The 12,346-nt window shown below is 57.7% G+C and overlaps 1 protein-coding gene across 4 annotated transcripts; it reads left to right on the top strand.

The window, feature by feature from the left end:
* The first annotated feature begins 585 nt into the window (after positions 1 to 585).
* Positions 586 to 7,862, top strand: Slc22a12 (solute carrier family 22 (organic anion/urate transporter), member 12). 4 transcript variants are annotated; one of them, XM_013021169.1, is made up of 10 exons: positions 586 to 1,275; positions 2,749 to 2,852; positions 3,309 to 3,463; positions 3,641 to 3,809; positions 4,285 to 4,408; positions 4,571 to 4,686; positions 5,333 to 5,470; positions 6,300 to 6,408; positions 6,762 to 6,854; positions 7,182 to 7,862. In XM_013021169.1, exons 1-9 carry the CDS (start codon positions 874 to 876, stop codon positions 6,828 to 6,830), a joined length of 1,386 nt encoding a protein of 461 aa, XP_012876623.1. In that variant the 5' UTR covers positions 586 to 873; the 3' UTR covers positions 6,831 to 6,854; positions 7,182 to 7,862. The 4 variants fall into 4 exon arrangements, with proteins under 4 accessions (XP_012876623.1, XP_012876622.1, XP_012876621.1 ...); XM_013021168.1 differs by having other exon boundaries at positions 587 to 1,275; positions 6,651 to 6,854; XM_013021167.1 differs by having other exon boundaries at positions 587 to 1,275; positions 5,256 to 5,470.
* The last annotated feature ends 4,484 nt before the right edge of the window (positions 7,863 to 12,346 follow it).

Below are 12,346 nucleotides of genomic sequence, written 5' to 3'. Positions count from 1 at the left end.
CACTGTGAGGGCTCAGAGTGTGGGGTCAGCCCAGAGGGGCAGGAGCAGGGGAGGGCAGCCCAGGGCGAGGCTGGGGGGGGGGACCCGCTGGGACTACCCATCCAAAAAATTATGAGTGGCGACCATGATGCTGGTTGCAAAATGGAGCACGTGCAGTGGGGACGGGAGACCTGGGCAGAGCACGGCTTGGTTCATTCAGCCTGAGGAATGTGGTGACATCACAGAGGTGTCCCCCGTGGGCTGGAAGGCCCAGCACGCATGCGCTCCGCCAGGTCTGCCATCCAAGGCTCCCGCCAGCCTCCAGACAGGAGACGTTCCCCGAGCCTCTCCCTGTGGGTCCATCTACCGCCACCGCTGCCACGAGAGGCAGGCGGGGCGCCGGGAGGAGCAAGGCAGCGGACTCAGCACCCCCTGTGCCAGCGCCACAGCCTGGGGCCTCTCCAAGAGCCATCTGAGGCCAGGCTGGGGCGGGCAGGAGACGCGGCTGTATTTCTTCTGCTTGGGTGCCTCCCCTGCCCTCCAAACCAGGTTAAAGTTTGTCAGGGGAAATAATTACCCACATCTGCGAAGTGAGCCCTGGTCACACTTTAATTCCAATCTGGGTGACTTCAGTCTCCTGGGCTCCCCTCCCAAATTTGACTTTTCCTCATCTCGGGGGGGAAGCCGACAGCCTCCTGGCCTCAGCCCAGGACGGGATCTCAGGGAGAGCCACCCCGGGGGGCAGCCGGCGGGCAGATGCCAGTGCAGCCCCTGCCGGGCCCCTGGGCAGGCGGGCGTGGGCGCCGCTGTGAGGGAAGCGGCTGGCTCGCTCTGTCCCGGGGTCCCGGCCCGGCCTCGTGACGGGGGTGCTCACCGCGCCTCCACGTACGCACCATGGCTTTTCCTGACCTCCTGGACAAAATAGGGGACCTGGGCAAGTTCCAGCTGCTACAGAATGTGGCCCTACTGGTGCCCATCATTTTGCTCACCAGTCAGAACATGATAGAGAACTTCTCGGCCGCTGTGCCCAGACACCGCTGCTGGGTGCCCCTCCTGGACAACGGCACTGCCCAGGCCAGCCTCCCCGGGGCCCCGGGCCCCGAGGCCCTCCTGGCCGTGTCCATCCCCCTTGGCCCTGACCAGCAGCCCCATCGCTGCCGCCGCTTCCAACACCCCCAGTGGCAGCTCCTGGACCCCAACAACACGGCCACCAACGGGAGCGAGGCTGCCACGGAGCCATGCGTGGACGGCTGGGTCTACGATTACAGCACCTTCACCTCCACCATCGTGACCACGGTAAGACCCCCATGTCGACTACATGTCCTGTCACTGCCACGGCCACTGCCGCCACCACCAGGGAGGTCAAAGGCATGCTTTCACTTGGCCTGATTCAAAATGATTTGGTTCCAGTGGTTGAAGCCTGTAATCCTAGGTTCGCTAGAGGTTAAGATCAAGGTTTGAAGCCAGTCAGGGATGAGACTCTTAATGCCCAAAAAGTAGAGCTGTAGTTCAAGGGCTGGCACACTAGTTAGGAGGAAAAAAAAGCTCAGGGTCCCGAGTTCAAGTCTCAGGACCAGCGCACACACATGCGCACACATCATCCAATCTGGAGAGGGAGTCACCTCCCTAGACCTCCCTCTCCCCGTCTCTCTTCCTCTCTTTCTCCCCCTTCCTCCTCTTTTCTCCCCCTTTTTCTCTGTCTGTCTCTCCCTCTAGAGGGCACTCGGTCCTTCATCAGTCACTTGCTCCTACAAACACTGGGTGGTGTAAGCACCTTTGCACATTCACATCCGCACACCCAGTCTGACTGTGACTCCAGGCAACTCAATAGTGGGGGTGAGCTGGGCGCTGGAGGCTCAGCCTGTAATCCCAGCTACTCAGCTGAGATCTGAGGATCATGGTTCAAAGCCAGCCTGGGCAGGAAAGTCCATGAGACTCTTATCTCCAATGAACCACTAGAAAACCGGAAGTGGCGCTGTGGTTCAAAGTGGTAGAGCGCTCACCTTGAGCTGAAGAGCTCAGGGACAGTGCCCAGGCCAAGTTCAAGCCCCACAACTGACCAAAAACAACAACAAAAAAAGTAGGGGTGTGTGTTCACCTGCAGATTCTCTGAGGCTGGGCACACAGAGCCCAGGATGCCCAGGTACCCCACATGGGCACCAGGCAGAACCAGGCCAGTGGGGAGGGGCAGCTGTCCCAGCAAGTGAGCAAGAAGCCTCCTAAAGAAAGAGAAAACTAGCCAGGGGGGGGGGCCCTCACATCTGTAATCCTAACTACTCAAGAGGCTGAGATCTGGGGATCATCTTTCAAATCCAGCCTGGGCAAGAGAGTCCATGAGACCCTTATCTGTAATTAAGCATCAGAAAAACTGGAAGTGAAGCTGGGACTCCAGTGGTAGAGTGCTAGCCTTGAGCATCAAAGCTCAGGGACAGCACCCAGGCCCTGAGTTCAAGTTCCAGGACAGGCAAAAAAGAAAGAAAGAAAGAAAGAGAAAAAGAAAAGAGGGAAGTGGCTTCAGGGCACGTGGAGAGGTAGAAGCTAAGGTGGCCAAGCAAGGTGGGGGAAGGGCATAAGCACAGACATGACCTATGACCCACTGGGTAAGAAGGAGTCCTGGAAGCGCTGAAGCAAAGGGTGATGGGATGCAGAAGAGACCACGCTGTGCCTGTGGGTGCCCTTGCTCCCCAGGCCATCTCCTGAACTGCTCTGGCCTCTCTCACGTGGACTCTATGACCTCCTATGCTGAGCTCTCCCCTCCTCTCCCTCCAGTGGGACCTGGTGTGCGACTCTCAGGCCATGAAGCCCATGGCCCAGTCCATCTTCTTGTCTGGGATTATGGCTGGAGCTGCAGTGTACGGCCACATCTCCGATCGGTAAGACCCCCATCTGCCTGAGCAGGCCTCTTCTTCTGGGGTATCAGAGAGCCTGCATCTTTTCCCAGCCACAGTTCCTCAGTTTTCTCCGCGCTTGCTGAGGGTCCTTCTTTCTCATCAAGATGGTCATTCGTAAAACCTGCTCAAAGCCAGGCACAGGTGGCTCACGTCTGTAATTCTAGCCACTCAGGAGGCTGAGAGCTAAGGATCTGCGTTCAAAGCCAGTCCTGGCAGTGAAGTCTGTGAGATTAATCATCAAGAAGCAGGAAGTGGGGCGCTGGCTCAACAGATAGAGCTCTAGCCTCGACCAAAATGAAGCTCAGGGTCAGCACCGAGGCCCTGAGTTCAAGCTCCATGACCAACACAAACAAATAATAGAAGCAGCAACAAAAACCTACCCTGCTCTACCACATGCTCAGTGGCCCCAGTGACACGGCGTGTCCCTGTGTGCCACAGGTTCGGGCGCAGGAAGGTGCTGACGTGGAACTACCTTCAGGTGGCCGTGTCAGGCACGGTGGCCGCCTTTGTCCCCACCTTCTCCCTCTACTGCCTCTTCCGGTTCCTGGTGGCCTTCGGCCTGGCAGGCATTATGATGAACACAACCACTCTGCGTAGGTCCCGGCCCTGGGTCGTGGCGGGGAGGCAGTGCGCAGGCGCCAGGTCGTGGCGGGGAGGCAGTGCGCAGGCGCCAGGCCATGGCGGGGAGGCTGTGCGCAGGTGCCAGGCCACGGCGGGGAGGCTGTGCGCAGGCGCGGTGCTGGCCTTGCGGCTCACTCTTGTCTTCCTAGTGATGGAGTGGACGTCCGCGAAATCCCGAACTGTCACGATGATCTTCAACTTTATGGGCTTCAGCTTTGGCCAGATGCTGACGGGCGCCGTGGCTTACGGGGTGCGTAGGTGGCCACTGCTACAGCTGGCGATCTCTGTCCCCTTCTTCATCTGCTTCCTCTACTCATGGTGAGTGTGCCGCACCCCATTTCCTGCCCACTCTTAGGGTCTCTGGTGTGAGAGATTCTCATTTCCCCTGCTTCAGAGGGCAGGAGCCAGGGGGCGGGGCCACGGCAGGAGGGTGGGGCCAGGGCTGGAGGGTGGAGCCTTATAGGAGGGCGGAGCCAGGGCCGGAGGGTGGAGCCAGGGTAAGGTGGGTGGAGCGAGGTAAAGGAGGGCGGGGCCAAATAGGAGGGAGGAGCCAAGGCAGGAAGGCGGGGCAAACGTGGGAGGGCGTGGCCAGGGCAGGAGAGCAGGGACTGGACAGAGGGGCAGAGCCGCAGGAGTTAGACGTTCTGGCGTAGTGTTCAGGTACCAAAAATGCAGCCTGGGTCTCCAGGAGCCTGCTCCAAATTACCCTCAGTGAACCCTGCAGGCACAGGCTAGCCTTGGAATCTGCAGGGGATGACCCGGATGACCCCCTCCCATGTTCCCTCCACTCCAGGTGGCTGCCGGAATCGGCACGGTGGCTCATCATCACAGGCAAGCTGGATAGGGGCCTGCGGGAACTGCAGAGGGTAGCCATTATCAATGGAAAAAAGACTGTGCAGGACACACTGACGATGGAGGTGCAGTGGGCCGGGTCCTCCCTCAGGCCTACCTCTCAGATCCTCTTCCTCCCCCTGCATAGGGTCCTCCTGGAGGCCAGCCGAAGGCCCCGCCTCCCAGGACAAGTGTGTAGGGGAGGAGGACCTATTGGTGCCCAGTGCCAACAGCCCCTGTCTCCACAGGCCTTGCTGTCAGCCATGCGGGAGGAGCTGAGTGGGGACCAGGCTACCATCAAGCTGAGCACCCTGCTCTCCACACCTGTACTGCGTCTCCGGATCTGTGTCTCCATGCTTTGCTGGTAATCGCCTCTCAATCCCATGCCTTGGGTGCAGCCTTCTCCACCACTGACTGCCAGCTGCAGAGGACCTGAGTCAGGACTAGGTGCTCAGGGTAACATGGTGGGCCCTGCTGGGTCTCCTGTGGGCCACCAGCCAGAGATACGCCCGGGACAGGCCTGCAGCACTGTCACCTCTGAGTATATCAGGGTCCCGCAGGGACCAGTCAGGACAGATGAGCACCCTGGCAGGGGTGAGCATGAAGTAGAAAGCAGAAAGACACGAAGGCTGCAGAGCCGGACAGGACAAGAGGTGATCCAGGAGTCCAGGCCACTCAGCAAAGCCCCAAGCCCACAGAGGGGGGCCAGATGTGATGGCTTATGCCCATAACCCCAGTTACTGCAGAGGCAGAGAGCTGGAGGATGGCAGTTCAAGGCCAACCAGGGCAAAAAGTGCTATCCCATCTCAACCAATAAGATGAGCATACTGGTACCAGTCAGAAGCCACTATGGTCAGCAGGCTCAGGAAATGCAGTCTGAGAAAGACAAAAGAGCAGCCCTGCCCTGCTCTGCCCCACCCTCCCTGCTCCCAGGTTTGCCTTTGGCTTCTGCTTCTATGGTGTGGCCCTGGACCTGCAGTCCCTGGGCAGCAACATGTTCCTGCTCCAAGGGCTCATCGGGGCCATGGACTTCCTGAGCAAGATCTTCACCCTGCTCCTGATGAACTATCTGGGCCGCCGCTCCATTCAGGCCAGCTCCCTGGTGCTGGCTGGGCTCTGCGTCCTGGCCAACACTCAGGTGCCTCAAGGTGAGCTGTACTGCTATGGCACACTATGGAGCTGGGAACAGAGACCTTTGGGTCCCTCCTCAGAGGGCGCAGGACCACCAGCAGTAGCCTGTTAGGAAGGAGGGTGTTGGGATTGCCAGGATACTGAGGCTGTGCTGAAGCCCAGGGACAGCGATAGAATCGAGGCAGTGGGGAGAAACACTGTAGTGATAAAAAATATTTCAGCAGCAGTTGGGCACTAGTGGCGCCTATTTGTAATCCTAGTTACTCAGGAGGCTGAGATCTGAGGATTAAGATTCAAAGCCAGCCTGGGAAAGAAAGTCTGTGAGACTCTTCTCTCCAATTAACTATGAAAATAAGGCTGACCTGGAGTTGTGGCTCAAGTAGTAGAGCACCAGCTTTTCAAGCCCTAGGACTGACACAATAAATAAAATTACATATGTGTGTGTATGTATGTGCATAGATGTACAGTATATACGTATATACACACATAGATGTGTTTCAGCAAGGGGAATGAGGGTTCAGAGAAGATTCTGACTCTGGGAGTCTGGTGGGAAACAGATTGGGAGTACAGAGCTGAGATGTAGCTCAGCGGCAAAGCCCTTGCCTAGCAAGTGCAACGTCCTGGGTTCGACCCCAGTACTAGAAAAGAAAAGACAAAAAAATACAGTTAAAAACAAACAAAAACAGATTAGGGGTACAGTGTGATGTGGGAGACCATTCGCAGGCATTTGGAAAGATGGGCGTAGAGTTCGTGGTGACGTTCCGAGGATGAAGGGAGCCCCCTCAGACCCCCACCCCAGCCGTGACCACCCACTCTGCTAACCCCAACCCTGTCTCTTGTCCACAGAGATGGGGGCATTGCGCTCGGCTCTGGCTCTGCTGGGGCTGGGGTCTCTGGGGAGCACCTTCACCTGCATCAGCATCTTCAGTGGCGAGCTCTTCCCCACGGTGCTAAGGTAAGACTGTCCTGAGCCCAAGGAGAGGGGGACCCGTGAGCTAGGAGTGGGGGAGGGCAAAGGACCTCCCCTAAGACCCCAGTGGTCATGCCCTGGGTCTTCCTTCCATGTGGCCTGGTTGCTGCTTGGCTGCCCTGGCCCAGCCTCACCTGAGCTTCCTTGGACTGAAAGGGGGGCTGGGTCAGGGCAGAAGGTCCAGGCTGGTGGGGGGGGAGCGCTCACAGGGACATCTGCACGGACAGGATGAGAGCAGTGGGCCTCTGCCAGATGGAGGCCCGAATGGGGGCCTTCCTGGGGCCTCTGATCCGGATGCTGAGCACCCACAGCCCTTCCATTCCCCTGTTCATCTACGGGAGCGTGACAGTGCTGGGCGGTGTGGCCACCCTGCTGCTGCCCGAGACCAAGAACTTGCCGCTGCCTGACACCATGCAGGATGTGCAGAAACAGTGAGCGGCTAGTCCTGGAGGGCGGCCTCCCCCTCACCCCCGCCTTCTTGTCCCCTCCTCTCTCCCTATCTCCCTCCTTGGCCCAAACCGCCCTGCCATTCCTCAGGACCACCTTGAGAGAGGCCAAGTGGGAAAGAACGTTAGTCCTTTGCCCAGAGGGCATTTCTAGGGGGGGAGGGTTCACAGGCCCCAAACCCTACTCCAGAGCCCTCAGATGGCTGGCAGGGCCACCAGCAGGTTCTCTGGAGCCCTCAGGATGCTTTCAGGTCAAGGGTCATTCAACATCCCCACAACACACTCCTTTCCTCTTGTGTCTTTCCTGAGCAGGGCCGTGAAGAAGCTGGCGTGCCCCACGCCAGCGGCACCCTCCGTGCTCAAGTCCACGCAGTTCTAGCTTTCTGCAAGCCCACAAAGGATGAGAAGAGGGAAAGGAGGAGGAGGAGGAGGAGGAAGCTTCTTTTCTCCCCTGAAGATGGCAGAGGCTGTCTCTTTGGTAGTTCCTTCTAGCTCAGAAGGGACAAAGGACGGCGTGATTGGCAAGAGGCTGCAGGCAGCGCGTCGTCCCGACTTGCCCCTGTGACTGCAGAGAGGGGAAAGGCCAAGGCCAGGGTACATGCCCCCACTGCTGGGTGCCCCACTGGGCCACCTGGTGCAGGCTGGCTCTCACCTCCCTGGCTGGGCATGCGCTGTGGAGGCCTTTGGCCATGTGACCCCTCCCACCCCTCAGGAAACCCCAGCCACATGCTCAGCTGCATCGTCTGCCCACCACTGTCCCCCCTCCACCATGCCTCTTGGTCTCCCAGACCCAGGACAGGGGCCCTACCTCCCTGATGCAGAACCAGACTTCACCCTGGCCCACGGCGAAGGCCACACGCCTATCTTGTCCACAGCAGTAGAGGGCCAGGTGGCCCCATTGCTCCATGACCCAGCTCGTACAGAGCAGAGTGGGCCAGAGAGACATTGGTGTGAACAAAGAGCCAAGAATAAATGAATGATGTCCCCTATTGACTCCAGTGAGCAGCGATGGGCCAGGGGCTGGGCTGGGCTCCTTGGAGCACTGACCCCTTTCCTCTTTCATCCCAAACCCTGTCAGGTATGCACTGCCCATTTGACAGATGAGAAACTTCGGGCTCACAGCTAGGAGGAGGCTCTGTAGGTCTCCAGAGCTTAACTGGGCCTGCTCCTAACCTCCCGATCCGAGCATCTGACACACTCATCAGGGCCTCCTCATCCCTCTCAGAATCAGCCAAGAGCCTTTGGGGCTCCCTGGCACAGCTCACGGGAAGGGTGGTACAAGCGCCCCCCAGAGACGAGGCTCCAGACAGAAGCTGTGTGCCGCCCAGTGATCATTGACAGCCTGCCTGTCAGCCAGTTCTGGCATTCATCCATGTGGCCACTGCCAGGCACCTCAGTGGAGGCTGAAACACACACACACACACACACATGCACACACGCACGCACGCATGCATGCACACACGCCAGCTATGTGCACTCACTTGTACATAGACACAGAACACTTGGTGGGAGAACAGAAAGCAGCTCCCACCCCCCAGGAGAAGGGGTCCACTGGCCTGTTCTTGCAGCTTCTGGGCCTCTGGGGCCTTTAACCTTTGGCTCTCTGCCTATGACCTTGCTCAGATCACTGCTGTCTGAGCAGCCCCCTGCCCCAAGGCAAAAGGGCAGAGGTTTGCAAAGATGCTTGTGCCTGGGCCATGAGGCCTGCCCTGGCTCTGTCTTCTATTTGCTTCTGTCCAGCCAAAACCCAGCTGCCTTAGTAAAGCTCACTCATCATATGGGGGACTTTAGAGTATCTAGAAACTTCCAGAAAGCAGACCCCAGGGGAGATGGCTCCTCCTTTCCTGCTCACTGAGCAGGCAAGGACTGCCCCTCTACCCACATTTGGAGTGGCCTCCCTCCTGGCCTTGCCTGGTCCTGGCCTCCTAAGAGCCGGTCCTTCAGCTCCAACACAAGTCTCCCCTTTTCTTTTCTTTTTTCTTTATTTTTTTGGGTCGGGTTGTGGGGCCTGAACTCTGGGCCTGGGTGCTGTCCCTCAGCTCTTCAGCTCAAGGCTAGCACTCTACCACAGCGCCGCTTCCGGCTTTTTTCTTATGTGGTGCTGAGGAATTGAACCCAGGGCTTCGAGCATGCAAGGCAAGTGCTCTACCACTGAGCCACCTTCCCAGCCCAACTCGCCCCTTTTCTAACGCATTAATGCGACATGTTTAGTTCCTGCCACTCCCTACTCCTCTAGGGAGTGACATCAGGAGCCCAAAGGCCTCCCCTCAGAGATGCTGGGCACCTGGGTAGCAGCCTCCATGGGGAGGCTCCTATTCTTACTGCCATGACCTGAGAGGCTACAGAGCTCTTAACGGTAGAAAGACCAACTACACAGTGTGGGAAAGGGGAGCCATGGGCGCCCGGCAGTCCCGGGCTCTCAACCAGACAACTGCTGGCCCTGGATGACCAGTATAGGAGCAGCAGAAGGCGCTGTGACTCCACTCCCACCTCTGGAGGAGGGACTTCCTCTCAGGAGACCTTGGCACTGACTGGGCTGGCTTGCCCTCTGTGGCTGGGTAGGTCTTCAAGGAAAAGAGGCATCAGCCAGACTCCATGATGAACTTCTCAAACCCTTGGCATTGTTGCCCCTAAAATGGGATTTCCTGATCATCATCTCCAAGCACCATTCAAATAGCCCAGACCTAGAATTTCTGCCACTTCCACAGGCTATTTGGGCCAGTCCTGGGGTTGTGGCCAGGTGAGCCAGGTATCAACTGCACTGATGCAGGGGGCAATGACTGGGCTGTAGTCAAGCGCTGGTGGTTCACACCTGTAATCTTAGCTAGCTACTCAGGAGGCTGAGATCTGAGAAGCACAGAAGCCAATCAGGGCAGGAAAGTCCATGAGTTTTAAGAGCAAGAAACATCTCCAATTAACCAGCAAGAAGCTAGAAGTGGAGATTTAGCACAAGAGGTAGAGTGCCAGCCTTGAGTGGGGAAAAAAGCTGGGCACCAGTGGCTCACACCTGAAATCCTAGCTACTCAGGAGGCTGAGATCTTTGGATCAAGGTTCAAAGCCAGCTTGGGCTAGAAAGTCCCTGAGACTCTTATCTCCAATTAACCACCAGAAAACTGGAAGTAGCACTATGGCTCAAGTGGTAGAGTGCTCACCTTGAGCTGAAGAGCTGAGGGACAGAGCCCAGGCCTAGAGTTCAAGCCCCATGACCAACCCACCCCCCCCCAAAAAAAAAAGCCAAGCAAGAGTGTGAGGCCCTGAGTTCAGGCCCCCGTACCAACAAAGAAACAGACAGACTGAAATGACCATCTCTAAGGGAAAAGTAATCTAAGTCAATGGCCAAGTCTAGAAATTTTCTAGCAAAGCCCTTTAGGGGCAGGAAGTCTCAACCTTCTAATCACAAGCAACCAGCAGGGCCACAGCCAGACTTCCAACTCTCTGAGGTCATCCTAAAGCCTGCTGGAGCAAACATGTGCCCTCCTCCTGTCACCAAGAACTCCTGGCCGCCTGACTAGTGACCATGGGGGAGAAGCTGAGGTGAGTCTTGTCCCTGGGTGGAGGGCAGTGACAAGAGGATCCAGGCGTGAGGCTCACAGTATGAGACACCCTAGCAACACTGGCTCAGGACAGGGCCTCTAGACTCCCACCAGCTTTAGAGCTCAGGCTCCAAGACCGTGCAATTGGGGGACAAGCAGGGCTGGAAAGTGCATCCCGGCCTGGCTGGCTCAGGTGGGCAAAGAAAGCCAATGTCCCCAGCGCTCCACACGTGAGTCAGGCTAGGAAGGGTGACGTTGTGCCCAGAGCCTAGGAGGCCAGAGGCAAGAGGGGGAAGGGGAGAACCACAGGGTTGAGGGAAGGGCCTTTGTGACATATCGTGGTGTCCAGTGTCGTGACCACCCTCTCTACCTCTCCTGGGATCCTGACCCGCCCTCCGCATCCCCAGGCCCCCACACGTGAGTCCTCCTGGACATTTGAAGCCTACTGCCGAGAAGCACAGAGGACAGACTCGCCCTCAACCCTGCCAGGCCACCGGGAAGGAGCAGATTCCACCGATGGCCAGGCAGCTGGGCTCTGCCTCTCCCCTTCAGCATCAGGAGCTGCCAGAGGACTTGGGGGCCAAGATGTCCCCAGATTCAAGCTCCTGTTGGCCCAGAACTAGAGCAGAGAACGGGGGTGTGGGTGGGGCTGTGGGCATCGTGGGCTCAGCCACTGACACACCTGGAGGCCCTGGATCTCTGAACCCAGCAGGGGGCCGCCTCCCTCCCAGGGCTGGACAACATCTGTCCAGCATCAGACCAGTGCGCACAAGGCCCTTATCAGACACATCCTGAGTAGCTGAGGCATGACCTTGGTCAGAGACCACCTCCCTCACCAGCTGCAGCATGTCCTACCCACACCCCCCCCCAACTGCAGGACACAAGACACCAGGGGTACTAGAAGCCCAAAGCTTTGTTCAGCTCAGAAGTTTGAGGGGTACTTACCAGTTCTCATGGGCCTCTACTTTGGGCCCAGAACCCAGCCCAAAGCTAGGACCCACCCTGAACAAACTGCACAGGACTGTTGGAATTTGGAAAGTTTTTGTTTTCTTTTTCCCACACATTTCCAAGGTTGGGGGTGTTTTCCAAGACTTAGACACGTTTGTTAACAAAGAGAGAGAGAGAAAAAAAATGGGGGAGCAGGGAGCCTATGGGCCGAGAGGTGACCCCAACAGTCCACAGACACCGGCTCGCTCCCTCCTTTGCCCGTGCCCAACTTGGCGGCTGCCACAGGCGGTTGCTCGCGGTATCTAGATTATTTGTCTTTAATATATATCTGCATTTGCCTTCCCCCCCCACCGCCCCCCCACCCTGCTCCGCCAGCAGCTTCCCAATGCACGTTGCCCGGCAGCACACAGAACAGGCCTTCAGCCAGGCCCAGGCCCCCTCCCGAGGCAGCCCCAGAGGAAGTTGGGGGGCACTGAGGGGCAACCCCAGCGCTGCCTCTGCCCGCTGGCCACGTCGGGGCCACCCTCCCACCCTTGTTCCACCAACTCTGGAAACCCAAAGGGAAGAAAAGGAGAAACCAGATACATAAAAAAGAAGAAAACGAAAAAGAAGAGGAAGGGGAGGAGGAGGAAAAGGAAGGCAGAGCGAAGGAAGGAAGGAAGGAAGGAAGGAAGGAAGGAAGGAAGGAAGGAAGGAAGGAAGGAAGGAAGAAAGGAAGGAAGAAAGGAAGGAAGGAGAGGAAATTAAGAAAAAGAAGCGAGGAAGGGGGGTGTGGAGACACAGCAAGCCTGGGATGGGGGCTTGGGAGAAGGAAGGCGGAAGGAACAGAGGGGGGAAGAAATCTTGAGGGGGGACGCAGGGGGACACGTGGTGGACACTTTACAAAACCCCAGCCTTCCTTCCCGCCCAACAACCCCACCAAAATAAAACTAACCCCCCCTTAAAAAAATAAATCAACCAGGGCTGCCAGCGCGGGCCCTGCCTGGCGCGCGAAGC

Source organism: Dipodomys ordii, unplaced genomic scaffold (genome assembly GCF_000151885.1).
Source record: "Dipodomys ordii isolate 6190 unplaced genomic scaffold, Dord_2.0 Scaffold54, whole genome shotgun sequence".
Classification (NCBI taxonomy): domain Eukaryota; kingdom Metazoa; phylum Chordata; class Mammalia; order Rodentia; family Heteromyidae; genus Dipodomys; species Dipodomys ordii.
The sequence above is the reverse complement of the archived record's forward strand: the minus strand, read 5'-3'. Positions and strand labels throughout refer to the sequence as shown.

Excerpts from the sequence above, each read along its gene's own strand:
- Slc22a12 (XM_013021166.1), top strand. The coding sequence starts at position 874 with ATGGCTTTTCCTGACCTCCTGGACAAAATAGGGGACCTGGGCAAGTTC. Across the intron at positions 5,471-6,299 it reads CAACACTCAGGTGCCTCAAG|AGATGGGGGCATTGCGCTCG; the intron begins GTGAGCTGTACT and ends TCTTGTCCACAG. Across the intron at positions 6,409-6,650 it reads CTCTTCCCCACGGTGCTAAG|GATGAGAGCAGTGGGCCTCT; the intron begins GTAAGACTGTCC and ends CTGCACGGACAG.